The 18,013-nt window shown below is 35.1% G+C and overlaps 1 protein-coding gene across 14 annotated transcripts in view; it reads right to left on the bottom strand.

The window, feature by feature from the left end:
* The window catches only part of PPHLN1 (periphilin 1), a 113,669-nt gene that overhangs the window by 86,688 nt on the left and 8,968 nt on the right, over positions 1–18,013 (bottom strand). For 6 of the 14 annotated variants that reach the window (XM_019748388.3, XM_074325821.2, XM_019748384.3 and 3 more), the window contains 3 exons: positions 14,646–14,737; positions 3,220–3,384; positions 870–931 (listed from right to left, as the gene is read on the bottom strand). In XM_019748388.3, the coding sequence (XP_019603947.1) occupies positions 870–931; positions 3,220–3,384; positions 14,646–14,717 (299 nt within the window). In that variant the 5' untranslated portion in view covers positions 14,718–14,737. Of the gene's footprint in view, positions 1–869; positions 932–3,219; positions 3,385–10,498; positions 10,709–14,645; positions 14,738–18,013 lie in introns of those variants that run through there. The other 8 variants (XM_019748391.3, XM_074325824.2, XM_088798892.1 and 5 more) reach the window with 3 other exon arrangements.

The raw sequence follows: 18,013 nt of genomic DNA, 5'->3' as shown, positions 1-18,013 counted from the left end.
CTGGCTCCCAAGGAAAGAAGGACCGGCTTGCTTCCTGCTTGCTACAAAAGGTACCAAGGTCTTGGCCCTGGGTTCTTCAGCTGCAGTGCACCCCACTGTGTGCATAGCCACTATCTCTGCCCATCACATCACCCTGTGGGCCTTGGGGACAGGAAATCACTACTACCATAATGATGTCCCCGCTGATGGCTGTGCTTCCAGTAATAAATGCCTTCCTCTGATCCACTGAATCCTGTTGTCTACTTTTGGCACCTAGGATAGTCTATGGCAGTTGATTCCTTTCCATTCTCTATGTTGTTGGGGCAATTCTCTGACAGTTCAAATGAGATATTTAAAAAGCTCCTTTTATAACTTCTACCACTACTATAAAGTAATTTTTCAAAACTATCATTCTAGTTCAATCTGTCCATCTTTTTTTCTAACTATTCTATCAGATGTCTCTATAAGTAACCAAAGTTCACAATGATTGAAGTCCTTCGAAAATGTGTTTTCCCAACAGAATTCTACTGATCAGTATAAAGCAACTGAAACAATACCTTATAGTAGGAGAAACTTTGTAATGATGTAAATATTCTGAAAAAAATGCCTTACCTTCCAATTAACATATACCTTATAATACAATTCACTTGATAATATATCAATGTCTCAAATATTTTTAAATATGTATTATAAATTATAAAATGCCAATAGAACAATAGCTATTAGTGCTACTGTTTTATTACAGTCACAAAAAATATACTACTTGTTGCTTTCAAAATTTTAAATCCTAATAAAAAATATTTCATCTGCATGTCTTGAGGTTAGATTTTAACAGGAGATGTCCCAGTGAGTCAAGTAGCAAAGCCGTTACATTATTTTCATCTTTTTACCTGTATTCAGGCTGACGACTTGTAGAATGATCATCTCTTGTCCACTTATAGCTAGATTCGTCCTGTAAAATAAAATAAAAAATACTTAGATATTTGTTTACAATTACTTTGGTCAAGTAGGATATATCTAAGCATACTCCTGGAAACTAGTCTCTAAGGCCAATTTAATACAAGGGCAAAAGTACCATTCTAAATTTCTCGGAGTTTAAAAGGCATAAAATAAAAAAGATACAAATCATCCATTTCAACAACTAATTTAGTAAGCTGAGAACCTATAGAACCACTTATCTCTATGAAAATGCTTTAATATTTCTTTAGTAGGCCCTAACAGCCTTATTGCCAAAGACACATATACTAACATAACAAAAGCTAAGGGCTGTTAAATAACAAAGGCTTGATGTAAATTTAATCAAGCATATATTTTTCGACCTTCATTTTATTTCATATGGCAAGTTCTCTCACCAATTTTCAGATTTAAGCCCAATGAAGAATTCGCTACTTTCCCCCTTTTCTCATTCAAGTTTTTGTTTTTTTCTCACCTTACCTCCCATTAAAAACCCTAACTGGAAACAATATAAGAAACCATCACTTACTGATAAGCTACATTAGAGCAAAATGTAGCACTACATTGAAAATTAATCAAAGAAAGCAAGCAGATTTTGTCCTCTAAGACAGACACATTTGAAAACAGGCATAACAAGGAACCACATAGAATTCACATCCAATTACTTTAAAATTATATGCAGAATAACATGTGACTGACTTAAAATCAAACACTATTCAGCTAAAATAAATACTATCTTCATCTCCCTCTTTAGCATCGCATCCCCTACGCTTTACATAAGTAAAATGTATTCATCATTTTCCTTCAAACATTAAGTATAAACAAGCAAAACAAAAAATTCAACAGCTACTATGTAATGTTTGCTTTATAGACCCAAACTCTATATAGGAATTAGTGTCATGAAAGTCCTAAGGATGCCAAGTGGGCTTTAAAGAGAAAATGGTGTATACAGTATGAACAAACACAATTTGTAACAATAATAGAAAAATTATTGTTAAGGCACTTTTATGCCACAAGGTTTTAGAAAAAAAATCATGTTTGTGAGGATTCAAATACAATCAGTCTAATGAATCCAAAATTCCCTCTCTACATTAAAGGGCCACAGGGTTTTCACCGATAACAACTTTATGCAAAGGTCAAACTATTTCTGAGACTACCTGGAAAAAGAGCTCTGATGGCAAAATCGAATATTTTTAGAATAGGGATAATGCATAATGCTTACTTTTCAACACTGAATCCCTCTTCCTCAAGGAACAGTATGACATTTAAAACTTAAGCAAAATAAAAATTAAATCTATGAGAAGTAAGGAAGCTGTAACACTCCAAACTTTAAAAACAAGCATAAGAAAACACTGAATAGTCTCATTACCACCATAAAATTGTCAGGGTCACCATGATATAATCGTAAGAGAGCTGGACTCCCACACATACCCACCCTCGGTAAATCACCTTAGCTCCCTTTCTTCAAAGATTAAAGTATGAAAACTAATTCCAACAGCTTATGTGAGGTCAAATGTTATGATAAGTAATGCTTGAATATGCACTGTTAATTACAATATTATATAGTAGGGAAAGGGTAAAAGAGATTATGTAGGAAAATGGTCTAGCAGAGGAATGTTGTAAAAATGCAAGCTAGGGCAAAGGAATAGTTTCAATCAAGTTCAATGACAGATTACTGCAACATTAAATACACACTTTTAGATTCTTAAAGATGATCCAGAGGAAAACATATAATAGTAATAGTAATGATAGCAGCTAACATTTTATAAGTGCTTACTATAGGTCAGGCAACGTTTTCAGCACTTTCTAATCTGAGTAAGTAGACTTTAATAACTATAACCAAAGTAAAACTGAGTCTCAACAACCTTAACCCAACCTTGCCTACAGCATTTCATCATGACAAAAATATCAAAATAATTATAAGTGGGCACATCAGTAAGAGATGGTAACCACCTGCTTATCACTTATTAAGTACCAAGGCAATAAATAGATTACCTTTAACTGCTTCAGCAAATCCCTGCCAATTTGGTGGATAAAAAAGCAAGCTAGTTAGAATTAATGTCATTTAGATAGAGCTATCCAGAGTGCTTACCCACTCTGTCCAGCACCCCAGAATTCTTGACTACCAGTTCCCATTTGACAGCTCCAGTAGGCAATTCAACAGAGCCATCGAGCAGGAAGTGTTTATTTAACTGCCTTCATGGCCAGTCACATAAATTTCAAAAATTACATGATTTTTAAACTTATGAAAAAATAACAATTAGTACATGGGGGAAATTTACATACTCCTCTGTGAGGTGGACCACTTCTTCGATCATGAGAAAAACTGCGGCCCTCGTCATATTCTCGGTAAGCAACATGACTGCAATATCTATTGTAGTTTCCTTCACCAGGTCTGTCTAGTAGTGGTGGTTTCTTTGGCACAATATTAACTACTCTATGGCAGCCATCCTAAAACAGACAAAAAGAAATATATAAAAATCACTAATTTCTCTACTTGGTTTTGGAAAGGTTTTTTTTTTTTTTTTTTTTAAAGCACAGGAGTTCTTATCCTTAATCAAATAGAGTAAATGTAAAAACAAACAAAAATGCATTCATGAAATAACATGACTGTAACTAATAGTAAGGTCTTCATATGGATTAAAGGAAATAAAATTGTTCAATGAAGAAAGCAAGGTGTTTAATAAAATAACATGCAGCAATGCAGAAAACTAATCATACGTAAAAGAAAAAATACAATATTATTGTTTTAATAAAAAATAAACTACAGAAAGAGTGTTACAGTAGCTCTAATCTCTAATTGCCTAGGAATTTTAGAAATAAAATCATTTAAGATAGCACACATCTTTGGTCTACTATTGAAGTATACTGTCCAGAAGAAATACAAGATTTTTACACATAAGCAACAGCAAATAGGGAGGTAATACTGAGGTGGGAAGATTATGAGGAAACATTTTGCTATTTCTCCACAGCAATGGATAGAGGTGAGTCTGACTTCATAGGTTTGGAAGCAAAATAAAACCAATATAAAATTTGAACAGATTTTCAAAGTATTATGTTAATATTTTAAAATTTTAGCAACTGAATGGATTATTTGTAGGGGTTGGGAAATTAGACAAAAGGAAAACCATACTGTGAAGTAACTGAACAAAAATATTATCAACAGTAAGAACTAGAGAGATACAGAGCACATATCTGTAAATAATCTGGTCTTTAGAACTCGTGCTTTCTATCAATATAGATAAGATATACGTGAAAGAAACTGGCAAGCTATCAAGGTATAAGACATGATCAATATGAGCTAACCAACACGGCAAAATAAAAAACCAAAACATAAAGCCTAACAGTCAAAGCTGGATACTTTACCATACTAAGCCTCAGTTTCAATATCTGAGAAATGAGATTAATACTAACACCTACCTCATGGGGCTGTTGTGAGGGCTAAACAAAAAAGATTGTAAAGCATTTAGCACAGTAGCATAAACTAAATGCTCAAAAAAATGTTTGCTATTTTGATTACTACTTTGTAAGTCTAAGTGAAACACTAAATTCCTCAAAGTGTCTATTTCCTTAAATTACTTCTTAGCATTAATAACTACAACTATTCAGTTAATAAATTATTACATCTTATTAAAACTTCCCAATAGGTAGGAAATCTGTCAATGTGCTGGGGAAAAAAATATTAATATTTCATATTTACTTAATAGCTGAAATGATATACTTAATTATTTTCCATGGGGATTAAGGTGGTTTCCTTCTTTAATATGCTAGATATTAAACTGTAAGATATATGTTATGTTTATATAAAATATAGTACACAAATGAATTCATTAACTCTTCTAAACACTATCTTTCACATAGACTTCAATTATATTTAAGCAAATAGAGCATCTTAAAAAATTGGCATTAAGCCAAAATTGGCAACCTCACAATTTATAGCATTTTCTAATTCAAAATTTGTTACTCAAAAACTTTAATTAAAAATTTTTTATAGAAGTAGAATCACTGTTTTCTCCAATTCCAAGAAAATTCCATTCCACAATATCCTTGTTTGTCTGTACATGCTTATTTGAAGGGATGGTAGAGTGAGTGTGCTGTCTAAACACTACTATGAATAAAAGGAGAGCTTCTTACTTTACCAAGCGGGCTGTTCCTTTGTTCAACTCCCCGTTACTAGAAAGTTATTTCAGGATTTAAAAACGTATATGGTAAAACTTTCAATGAACTAAAACTCAAATCACATTTAGTTATGTATTTAACAAATTATTTTTACCAAATAATAAATTAAAAAAAAACAAAAACCCCTAATGACAGCTCTTGTGTAGAAATAAGTGTTCAAGCATAAGTACATATACCATTTCTGCTCTGTAAGCATCTAATCTTAAGGAAGACTCACTGGCTATCTGAAAAGATTTAAGCAAGCAAAGATGACTATAGGAGATGTGACAAAGCAAGATTGTATTTTCAGAGACAGTTCATGTGTTATCCAGATATACCATTCATGGATTTCTTTTTCTTTCCAATAAAATCCATGATGAGAGGCAAAGATTTTAGAATTTCTCTTCCAAAAGCTTATAGTATTGAGAAAGTTCAAACAATATTTTTTCAAACAGTAACAATGCCAGACCTGAATGGAAATTCAATCACTGTTTGAAATTCTTGTACAAATCTTACACTGAGCTATAAACATGTTAACGAAACTACACAAGGCTTCAGGTATTGATATGTTTGGAACCTCCTTTTAAAAAATATCTTAGAAAAACAATGGCACCATTACATACAAACCAGAAATTAAAATTATAACTTATAAAGTACATCTCAAAAGGTTTCTAAGGATAACAGGATCGTTTGCAATTAACTAGAAAAAGAACTCAATGGAATTAAAACGTCGATTATGGAAAATGCGGGCATTTCAAATCTTAAATTTGAACATAAAATCTCAATTTACCTCCATGAAATCAATTTTCATTGCTTTTTTTCATTATGAAAAGATCTACAATATCACCATTAATTTAAAAGATCACAGTAGATTAAGTTAATACAATTGATGCATATTTATGCCATTATCAATTTTCTGTGTGTTACTAGAATTTCAGAAAATATGCATAGAATCTATCAGATTTGCCCCTCCAAAGTTAGTATTAATGGTATGATCAGTCGGCTCAAAAGTAAAACTTATACGTAGCTCATTAAAAACACAATTAAAAAGCCTATTTTACTTAATGATTTATCTACTCAGACAGGATGTAGAAGGCAAAAATTTGCATATAAACTTAAATATTTTTGAAGTTATACTTGTCTGAAATTTACACTTTCGTATTTGTCATCATCTTAGGGGCGAGGCAATTACTACCACAAGGTCTTCTGAATTTCTGAAATAAGGATTGTTCAGTCTGCTTATGCTAATGAAAATCTGATCAGATTAAGATAAATATCAAATTAGCTTGGCAATTTTGAAATCTGAAATGGTGATTGTTGTTACAAAATAAGCAATTATTTTTTAATTTACTATAAATTCCAAATTAACATAACTACCTGTTATGAGAAATGCTTTCATTTTAGTAACTTAAAGCACCAAGTTTGATGGTTTTGTTTGATTATATACCTAAATCTATGTCAAAATTTCCATACTAATGTTTATTCTCATTATTAGGATGGGTAAAAATTATGAGGATTACTGTTTCTTTCAAATCATTTATTTTTCAATGTCATTAAAATATACTTTGCACTCAACACAAAAACATTTTCTTTAAAATAAAACTTTAGGGCCAGCCCGGTGGCTCAGGCAGTTGGAGCTCCATGCTCCTAACTCCGAAGGCTGCCAGTTCGATTCCCACATGGGCCAGTGGGCTCTCAACAAGGTTGTCAGTTCAACTCCTTGAGTCCCGCAAGGGATGGTGGGCTCCGCCCCCTGCAACTAAAATTGAACACAGCACCTTGAGCTGAGCTGCCGCTGAGCTCCTGGATGGCTCAGTTGATTGGAGCTCAGGCTCTCAACCACAAGGTTGCCAGTTCGATTCCTCCATTCCCGTGTGCCCCCTTGCAACTAGCAACGAAAACGGCAACTGGACCTGGAACTGAGCTGCGCCCTCCACAACTAAGATTGAAAGGACAACAACTTGAAGCTGAACGGCACCCTCCACAACTAAGATTGAAGGGACAACAACTTGACTTGGGGAAAAAAAAAAAAGTCCTGGAAATACACACTTTTTCCCCAATAAATTCCTATTGCCCTTCCAATAAAATCTTAAATACATAAATAAATAAATAAATAAATAAATAAATAAATAAATAAATAAATAAATAAAAGTTTAATACATAAGCACCCCGCCTTAAGTATTCTTAGCTTTTAGAGACACATACTGACATATTTACTTGCATCAGAAATATGGTATCTTGGATTTACTTCAAAATAATCTGAGGGGGAGGGAAATTGTGAAGGCATAGACAAAACAAGATTGACTATGAGTTCACAATTGCCACTTGAATGATTTGCCCATGGGGAGTTCATTATATCATTTTGTCTACTTTCATATGCTTAATTTTTGCCCTTATGAAGTCAAAAACAACTAAAACACACTAAACTACCAACAAAGTAACTAAGTATGATGGCACATGTAGTCAATGTCATTCTTTCCTAACACAACAACTTAGAGTACACATGCAAGCCTCATGGGCAGAACCTTGTTGGTCTTATTCACTGCTCTATCCCCATCACCTGAACAGCACTTGGCACACAGTAAGCACAGCATACATAATACATACATATTCTACGTGGATATTGCAATTTTATATCACTTTTGGCATCACATGCTTCTTACTAGAAAAGTACCAAACAAACCATACCTGACTAAAAATTCCTATTACATAAGCTGGTAACTTTGGCTTTCATAAACTTGAGTTTCTTCGCTCTGATCTCTCACATAAAGGACAGATGGGAGGATAAATAAATGATAAAGCTAGTTCAGTAAAATGTTAATAGTTAAATCTAAGTGGTGAATATTTGGATATAAAATATATCACTATAAAATTCTTTCAATTTTGCTGCATGTTTGAAAACTTCCATAATAAAATATTGGTTAAAGTTGTACTTACATAACTTAAAAGTGATTATATAAAACAATAATAAAAATGTGAGGCATAAAGAGAATAGGGGGCCGGCCCGGTGGCTCAGGCGGTTAGAGCTCCGTGCTCCTAACTCCGAAGGCTGCCGGTTCGATTCCCACATGGGCCAGTGGGCTCTCAACCACAAGGTTGCCAGTTCAATTACTCGAGTCCCGCAAGGGATGGTGGGCTCTGCCCCCTGCAAGTAAGATTGAACACAGCACCTTGAGCTGAGCTGCCTCCCGGATGGCTCAGTTGTTGGTTGGAGCGCGGGCTCTCAACCACAAGGTTGCCAGTTCAATTCCTCGAGTCCCGCAAGGGATGGTGGGCAGCGCCCTCTGCAACTAAAGATTGAACATGGCACCTTGAGCTGAGCTGCCGCTGAGCTCCCGGATGGCTCAGTTGGTTGGAGCACATCCTCTCAACCAAAATGTTGCTGGTTCGACTCCCGCAAGGGATGGTGGGCTGTGCCCCCTGCAACTAGCAACGGCAACTGGACCTGGAGCTGAGCTGTGCCCTCCACAACTAAGACTGCAAGAACAACAACTTGAAGCTGAACAGAACCCTCCACAACTAAGATTGAAAGGACAACAATTTGACCATTGTTCCCCAATAAAATCCTGTTCCCCTTCCCCAATAAAATCTTTAAAAAAAAAAAAAAGAGAATAGGAATTAAGATATGCATGGGAACATTTAAAATACGTGTTTCATGAAATAAGAGTGGGAAGAAAAGGAATGTTTCCACATACTGTATTTTAAACAGTAGTATACAAGATATGTATATAATTGAATTGCTAAATGAAGTAGATTTGACTATTTCAATTTGAATGAAAGAAAGATTTCTGGATTACATTTTGGGTACATTTATATTTGAAAATATATGGAACAGGTATGTTTCATATATTCTCTACACAGCCTCAGAAATTAACAAAATCATGTTCTGAATTCACTGAAGAATTTAGTTTTGATTGGCTAAACTCTCTAGGAGAGAGAAAAAAACCAATGACAAGAATTGTAGAAACATTCAAATAACTCAAGAAAATACTGTTAATATAACTACTTTGTTATAAAGCCTAATTATGTAACTCTAAATTAACTGAATGTGATAGAAAAAAAATAAACTGTTGTTGACATCACTACCCTCAATCTGTACAATTCCCATGGCTATTAGAAAATTTTTGACTTAACATGTGTTTGTTAAAGGAACAAAAAAAGGCAGGTAGAAGCAGATAGGACTCCTTCAGCCCCAATTTTACTACTATGCCTAGGGTATATGCTGCTAAGCGTTTTAATGCTAATTTCCAAACTTTATAACCCCTAAAATTCTGAAACTGAAACTTGTCCTCCATTTTAAAATAAGCAAATGAAAAATGAACATTTTATGTTGCAACTTCATTGAAATGTTCCATAATACCTATCTGTTCTCTATCAAGCTAATAAGATAGACTCCCAAACTGGAAGTTGACTGGTTATCTAAAACCCATTGTCACAAAATTTGATAAAGCCTAAGAAATCAGATAATCAAGCTCGTAGAAATTACCAAAATAGTAGAAAGTATGCCTTCAAAAATAAGGGCCTTACAGACATCTGGAACTTAAACAGAATTTCTGATGACAATTTCCTCCCAATAGAGGAATGTACATGCTTACATTTAGATTCCCTGCAGTGTACCTCTTTGGGCTTTATCTTCTATCTACCCAAGTTTAAAACCAAATAAAAATTTCTGTGAAAGCACCTTACAAAAGTAACTTATTATTGATTCAGAAGTAATTTTTAAAGTGCTGTAAAGTCCTAAAGTAATGATTGGTACATTTGTCAAGTTGTACATGGAGGATAAGCTTTCCAATACTCAAATTTAGGGTGATTTCATATGGGCACCAAAATATATGAATGTTCAACTGCCTTTCCAAGTTCATCAAGACTAGAAGTTCACAAAATAGCCTCTTTTATTAATGAAGTCATACTAATATAGTAGGTATCTCCTCAAGTATCCCCTTCATGTCATACTTTATGTCATATCCAATAGTTCCTCAAATACATTTCTGATATATCAGAATTGGGAATGAATGGGCCAAGGGGAGAAGAAAAAAAGAGAAATGCAGCAAAATCACTTTTCTATTAGAGAACAAAACCCAAACATAAAAAGTAAAATAGAACACTACCTTTTTCTATCCCAGGCACTAATGATAGTGGGTTCTCACTTTTTAAAGAATTAAGTAAGTTATGTATTTAGAAAAATATGACACGCCTTTTCAAAACGTTAAGTGAGTTATGACATACACACAAAATAAGTATACAAATCATAAATGTACTTTTGGATACATTTTCACAAGTTAATTACTCTGTAATTACCGCCCCAGTCAAGAAACTGACCATTCCTAGCAAGGCAAAAGGCTTCCTGTGCTCTCTCCCACCACTACCTCTGTCTCCCCAAAGACGGAGCTTTCCTGGCTAGTTTTACCTGTTCTGAAACTTTATATAAAAGAAGACACACAGGGTATACTCTTCTTTCTTTCCGTGTTACGTCTGTGAGGTTCACACGTATTGTTGCATTTGGTAGCGGTTCTTTCATTTCCATTGCTGTATGACTGCACAATTAATTTATCCACTCTGCTGCTGGACATTCAGATTGTTACCATTCTGGAATTCTTATAAACAATGCTGTTTGTCAACATTCTGTGCACGTCAACAGGATAAGCCAACATATGGTAGTTTTTAAAACAACATTAGATGATCTCTGCTTTGAAGCAAATATTTGAAAACTTTCAATAGTTATGTCTTTATTAGAGCCAAAGTCAATTATAACTTTATTGATTTACATTTCTAGTTTTAGTGTCACTTATCAAACTCTTTAACCCAAGGATTCAGTGAGTCTATAAAATCAGATGTGAATATAAAATGACTTTTTCACCGAAATGTAGGCAACAAACACAACAGCAATAGCAGTAGCTTCATCACTAACAGAAACCAGAGATGTTTTTATATCATGTTACTGCTGTTGCAGATATGTATCTTGAAATATCATTTACACTTATCACTTCTTTGAAAACATAGCAATGAAAACCCCACCATGAACTCTTGCTTTTCAATGACCTGCTAAAGAAGTATGTATTACTACATCACAAATTTGGCTTTAAATAGTTTAATAATTATATTCAAATTAGAAGTGGTCTCCTTTAATTCTGTGTATTTTGTTTTATAGTTTTAAAAAAACGCTATTCTGAGAAGAGATCCATAGGCTGCCCCAGACTGCTAAAGAGATCCATGACACAAAAATCTTAAGAACCTATGCCTATCCTTTATTTAACAAAAATGGAAGGTGTAACACAGAAGGCAATGGTATAATTTCCAAGAACCATCAAAAGGATATATTGAGGGGAAGGGGAAGGATTTAAATTACTAACCAAAACAAGGCATAGTTCACCAGGAAAAAAAAAAAAGGGATCTGAGTCTTGAGGAGGTGGGAATGTGGGAATGCACAAGGATTTATAAACTAGGAAAGGCTGACTCCGGGGGACGGAGAGACCAATCTAACGGAATTAGAAGAAAATGGAGACGAATGAACCTGTACAAGGTCTGGGCATGTTCTGTGCTCTCAAAAGGAGAAAAGCTATCTAGGTTCCTGCACCTCTAGGAGAAACTAAGTAGCCAGAGAACTTAAGTGAGAATTCCCTTTAGGCAGTTAGAGACAGTTGAGCACAGCTAGTCTGATTTCAAGGGCCACTGAGTATAAAACATATCTGCTTACTGCTGTTGAAATTATTTTACAAAGGAAAAGAGCCTCTGTTTCACGTGTACACACACAAATATGGTACAGAATGAAAATGGGTTTCTTTAGATTTTACTACAATATCCTCATTCATGAAGGACTTCCATCACCTGTTACCTTTACCTTGTCATCATCAGTGACTTCAGTGTTCAGCCATGAGCTGCATTTCTTAACTCAACATGTAAGAATCACCTGATGTACTTTTAAACAACACTGATGTCCAGATCCTGCCTGCAGATGGTTATGACTTAATTACCTGGGATGGGGCCCTTACGTCAGTATTTAAGAGCTCCCTGGGTGATTTTAACGTACAGCGAGGATCGAGAGCCTCAAATCTAAATCACTGACCCAAAAATCTAGGATTAAAATTTTCTTGATCTCACATTACCTTCATCCACCCTATAGTCTCACCACCATACACTCAACTTCAATCTCCCTGAACTTGGAAATTCTATACTCTAAAATACCAATTGTCTATCTTTCTGTCACATCCAGGTCTTCAAGCTCACTAAGTCTTTCCTGTCCCTCAACCTTCACTTCTTTCAATCCACTTCCCTTCTCACAGCCTTACTCCCCTTCTTAAACAGTCCATATCACATAATGTATTACCTCAATAATTATCTGGGTCAGAACCTTCAATATCCTTATCTCCCTGGGTCCACCACTCATCTTGCAATCTTAAATCAATACTACTGGCTTTCCCCACTCCTAAACTGGGCTACTTAGGTAATACAGCACACAAGGGCCCCTATAGTTTATGGTGCATAGACATACTGGCCCTCAGCAAGTCTTTTCAAACATCCCTGGTCAGGATATGTCTACTCCAGTAGGCACAATGTCTACTCCAAAACTTCAATGCTGGCCTTAAGTGCCCCTCTAGCTCCTCAGCTTTGAATAGATGATCTTGCCATCTCTTAACAGAGAAAAACAAAGGGTATTAGACACGAACTTCTCAAATTCATTCTCACACAAACCATGACCCAACTAGAGATCTGGAGGGCCCCTCTTATTGACATTGATATTACTGATTATTCCCACCTTAAAACAAACTATTCCCCAGCTTGTTTAAACCAGCTCCCTTGCCTAGCAATAGCCTCCTGACAGGGCTCTGTGTGTCCAGTCTTAATAACTCTCTAAGTTTCACTGCAAAATGTTCTATGATATAACATAGCATGCATACATACTGCAGAATGGTGTAATAAAGGGTTTATATCACAACTTTGTCCATTTCATCATGAGTATTTCCTATTGTTGTCTAATACTATATTTCTGCATATAAATCCCTTCCTACATTTTATGGTTTCTAAACATTCTACTGGGTTCTATAAATGTTGTACCGTTCAACAAGAAGTATTATTTTGAAGATTAGGAAACATATATATAACCCCTCACTTATAGTGAACAGTCACTGGTTAAATGTATAATTATAATAAATTACCATTTAAAGTAAGTTATCCCCTCTCTGAATGTACCTTATTTTATAATTTGGAGCCATGTAAATGTGTTCAATTAAAGAAACCTAATTAGAAAAGAAAAAAAAAATGCAATCCCTCAAAACTAAACATGAACTAAAACAAACCCAACTATATATCCAACTGGTGGCATAACCACGCAGAAAATTCTTTTAAATATCTTTGAAAAACAAATTCCTAATGGGATATATCCTTGGACAGGTGAGGTCCTAAAAAAAACATTTTGTTTTCTTAAAGTCATCCTTTTTCCCATCTCTGCATTAGTCCTATGTAGTGTTTATCTATATCACTTGTTCGTTGTTCTAGGTAAACTATAAAACAATTCTATCAAATTGAAAACAATTTTTAAATTGAGATTTTGATTAGAAACACAAAGTCTATAAATTAACCTGAAAATAAGTGACATACAGTAATAATTAAGGCTGCTCATTCTAGAGTGTGGTAGGCATTTCCATTTTTTCCATCTTAAGTCATTTTGGATCAACCACAAACTAAGCTGTAACCGAGGCCAAATGACAACCTTGAAGATAACATCATCCATCTAAATGGGCTGTAGGATTTACTGACAGTATGTAAGTAAAAACCAACTAACATATAAACCAATATTTGTTCCCCTTTGATGGTGTATAATGAATCCATAATATACCCATATACCATGACCACAAGCCCAATCCCCTGGTACTTAGAATGGGCCTGTGCTAAAGTTTAAGATTGACAGCTTCCTGACCTTCTCCAAACCCTCTCTTGGGTCTCTATAAAGGATTCTGGGGAGAGAGTGCATATATTTATTCAATAAACACTGAGCTCCTACTATGTGCCAGGTACTACACATAGCGCTGGGAATAGTGATAAGCAAAACAGCAGCCTCCTTGAGAAAAGAGCTGGTTCCAAGTCCCCAATTCCCAGAGGCATAAGGAAACAAGCAGCAGGACAGCATACCAGAAGCTGCCTACCTGCCCCTGAGCTGCCCCTACTTTACAGTTTCATCTAGCCAGCTTGCAAACGTTTGTAGGAATACAGAAAAACAGGTGACAGCCAATAGTAGAAACAGGTGCTCAAACACTTCTTTGTTAACTGATGGTCTGACATCTATCAAATCTAAAATTTTCTTCACAAATTCAGTATGAACCCTCCATTTTAAAAATATAAACAAGAAATATAAAATATGGATTTTCTACATAAATAAAAGGTTGGCTTTTACTTTCAAACGTTTAAGTTTTAAAAGATAATCTCAATCTAGCTATATTTCAACCTAGAGTGGTAAACTTCGGGCACTTGTGGATTTTGTGATGAGGTGTGGCCTTGGTGGACCCCACTCCCCTAGACTCCAGGTTTTGGGACATTCTGCACATGGAGAAGCGACTCACACTGGGGTGACTTCGCGGAGGTCCCCGTTCTCTCGGAAGCCTTTCATAGTCATATCGTCCCTCAGACCACATCTCATCTCTTCTGTAAGCCACTACAGAATAAAAAAGAAACCAGAGAATTACAATTTTTTTAGTTATTAGGAAGTAACAGAGAAGATAAGGAAGGAGTAAATGATTACTTTCCAACAAAAATATTTTCCAGATACTTAAGGAAAAAATAATGTAAGTGACTAAGGGTAATAAAGAATGATTAAGGCAATTCTTCTTCCAAATAATGCTGATATTTTCTTTAAAAAAATATACTAGAAAGCCCCACCTTCTTTTCCAAGGCTATCTAAAGCTTCAAAGAGCTTATTCCTATCAATTGTGGAGAAAGACCCATAAGACCATAAATATTTCTTCATTCTCACGTAGTAAAATCTAGAAAACATTCATTTTTTTTATTAGTTTCAGGTGTACAAAACGATGTAACAGACATTTATACCCCTCACAAAGTGATAATCCCCTCCCCCCAATCTACTACCCCTCTGACATCATGTATAGCTGTTACAGTTCCACTGACTCTATTCCTTATGCTGTACTCCACATCCTGTGACTATATATAGCTATACATATATATATACATAATTCTTTTTATGTATTTTATATATACTTTATATATAAACTTATAGTTGACATTCGTTATTATTCAGCTTCAGGCTCAGGTGTACACTGCAGTGGTCAGGTACCTACACCGTCCATGAAGTGGTCTCCCTAATAAGACAAGTGTCCATCGGATACCCTACAAAATCTTTACAATGTTATTGATTATATTCCCCAAACTATATTTCGTATCCCCAAGGCAGTCTGGTGGATACCAATCTGTGCTTTCTAATCCCCTCACCTTCTCATTCATCCCTACCCCCTCCCATCTAGCAACCCTCAGTTTTATTCTCCTTATCTCTGAGACTGTTTCTGATTAGTTTGTTCATTTATTCTATTCTACAAAAGATTCATTTTAATGAATAGCTTAAAAGGCTGATCAGCAAAGCTACTCCTACTTTCTGGGGGATGGTTTGGATAACATTCATTTTTTTCCTTTTCTTAGAGCTTACATCTTTTGTCCATATGTTCAACAGGGATTTTAACTGAAAAAGTGTTAAATAAACAATCCTGTAAAAACACACTCAACAAACCCTGAAACAAACCACTCTTGATTTTGTTTTTATTGCTATAAATATACTTTTAAGATAAAGGCACCCTCATAAAATTTGAAATTAAAATAATAGTTCTGTCAGCATTTTTCAAATCTGGGATGCAGAGAGGCTTCCTACTTCGAGAGTTGACACATTCTGGGTAGAGACTAATGTAATGCATTAGAGTCCAGCTGAAATGGAATCTGTGAACAGGCAGAAGACAAGGTAAGCAAGGCAAACAAGAGAGAAGACGAGAACAGTTTGCAGGGAACAGCCCAGAAGGCATTTATATGAAATGGTAAGGGGGATCGAATATATGGTGATGGAAGGAGAACTGACTCTGGGTGGTGAACACACAATGGGATTTATAGATGATGTAATACAGAATTGTACACCTGAAATCTATGTAACTTTACTAACAATTGTCACCTCAATAAATAAAAAAAATGGTGAGAGAGTAGATCAGGGGTGGCAAACTGTTTTGTAAAGGACCAGAGAAATGTTTTCAGGCTTGCAGGTCACAGGTCTCTGTCACAACTACTCAACCCTGCTGTTATAATATGAAAGCAGCAATAGGCAACGTATACAAATGTATGGTGTGTCATGTTCTAATAAAATTTTGTTTACAAAAACAGGCAGATGGCCCACAGCTTGACAACTCCTAGGGTAGATGACAAATGGTTGACAGGGCAGAACCAGGAGACAGTGAAGTAATCATGGAGCAGGTTCTGAGCCAAGCACGGTGAACTATCCTGATATGCAGAAGGATGATCATGAACAAGAGGTGAAAATGGGACAGCTAAGTTAGGACCTTTTCGTACACAGAAAATAGAGCAACAAGTCCGGATGTATGGGCCACAGATCTGTGAAGACGGAAAATATTTCAGAAAATACACGTCAAAAGATTTCTGGTGGCTCTTTCTGATGCAATACTAAGGGGGTAAGGGATAGCCATCCCATTTGGCAATACAGAATTCTAATAGTTTACGTTAATGTGGGCTAATGAAAAAATAAAGGCTGGAAGATAAGAACAGTATTTTTTGACATTATCATAGTAAAAATAATCTTAATTTTCTCTGTAAAAACAAACCTATATTTTCTATTACAGACACAAAAAAATGAATTAACTAACCAAATATACCTAAATAAATTTTCATTTCTTTAGGTTACAAATTAGCTTTCAACAGTATGCATAAATCAACCTGAATTCTAAGTCTACAATCAGGTATCATTAGCAATGTTATTTCAAAGAAACCGGTCTATTAGGTACAAGAACTGATGGAAGTTTATAAGTTAAAGAGTTTGTCAATATTAAGAGGGTTCCACCTTTGCTGAACCCATCAAAGGTTTGAGTCTAACGAGTAGGTTAGGTTTTATCCTACTTAAGATACAGTACAGAGAAACAGTAACAGCAACAAACTGAAATTATATTACAGGGAGAAAAATCAACAACCCAAAAGAAAAATGGATATAAGATATGAAGACAGTTCACAAAAAAGTAAATACAATGGCTCAATCTTTTGAAAAGATGACCAACTTTCTTCAAAATAAAGGTGAAAACTAAAACTATAAAGAAGTACTAATTTTCACCCAAAGCTCTGCAAAAACCTGCTTTGACAAGAATAAAAAACAACATTCTAACACATTAATGAGGGACTAATTTAGTACAACTGGGAACAATTACGCAATATCTATTAAAAATGTTAAATGCATACACTTTGACCTGGCAATTCTACTTCTACGTATAGTTGCACATGTGCACAGCAAAGATTGAAAGCAACCTAAAATGTCCGTCAGGAGGGTCCAGATTAAATAAAGTGTTGTACATTCATATAAAGGAGTATTGCGCAAACCATTTCAAAGCAAAGTAACCCCATATGTAACAATATGGAAAGATTGCTAAAGATACACTGCTAAATAAAAAAGAGTAAAGGGCAAATTAATATGCAGAGTATGGCGTCACTTTTGGAAAATAAAGAGGCAGGGCCTAAATAGATATGAATCTGCACAGACTCCTTCTAGGAATATAAGCAAGAGAATGTCCCAGTGCCTGCTTCTGCTGAGATCTGGGTGGCTGGAGGACAGCAGGGTGAGTACTTCCACTGCATAATGTTTTCTATATCCTATAATTCATTATAAAAATAAGTAACTGTTTTTAAAGGTCCTGAAAGTCATTCAATAAGCATAATGTGT

Source organism: Rhinolophus sinicus, chromosome 1, assembly GCF_057876585.1.
Source record: "Rhinolophus sinicus isolate RSI-liver-muscle chromosome 1, RSI-T2T, whole genome shotgun sequence".
Lineage (NCBI taxonomy): Eukaryota > Metazoa > Chordata > Mammalia > Chiroptera > Rhinolophidae > Rhinolophus > Rhinolophus sinicus.
The sequence above is the reverse complement of the archived record's forward strand: the minus strand, read 5'-3'. Positions and strand labels throughout refer to the sequence as shown.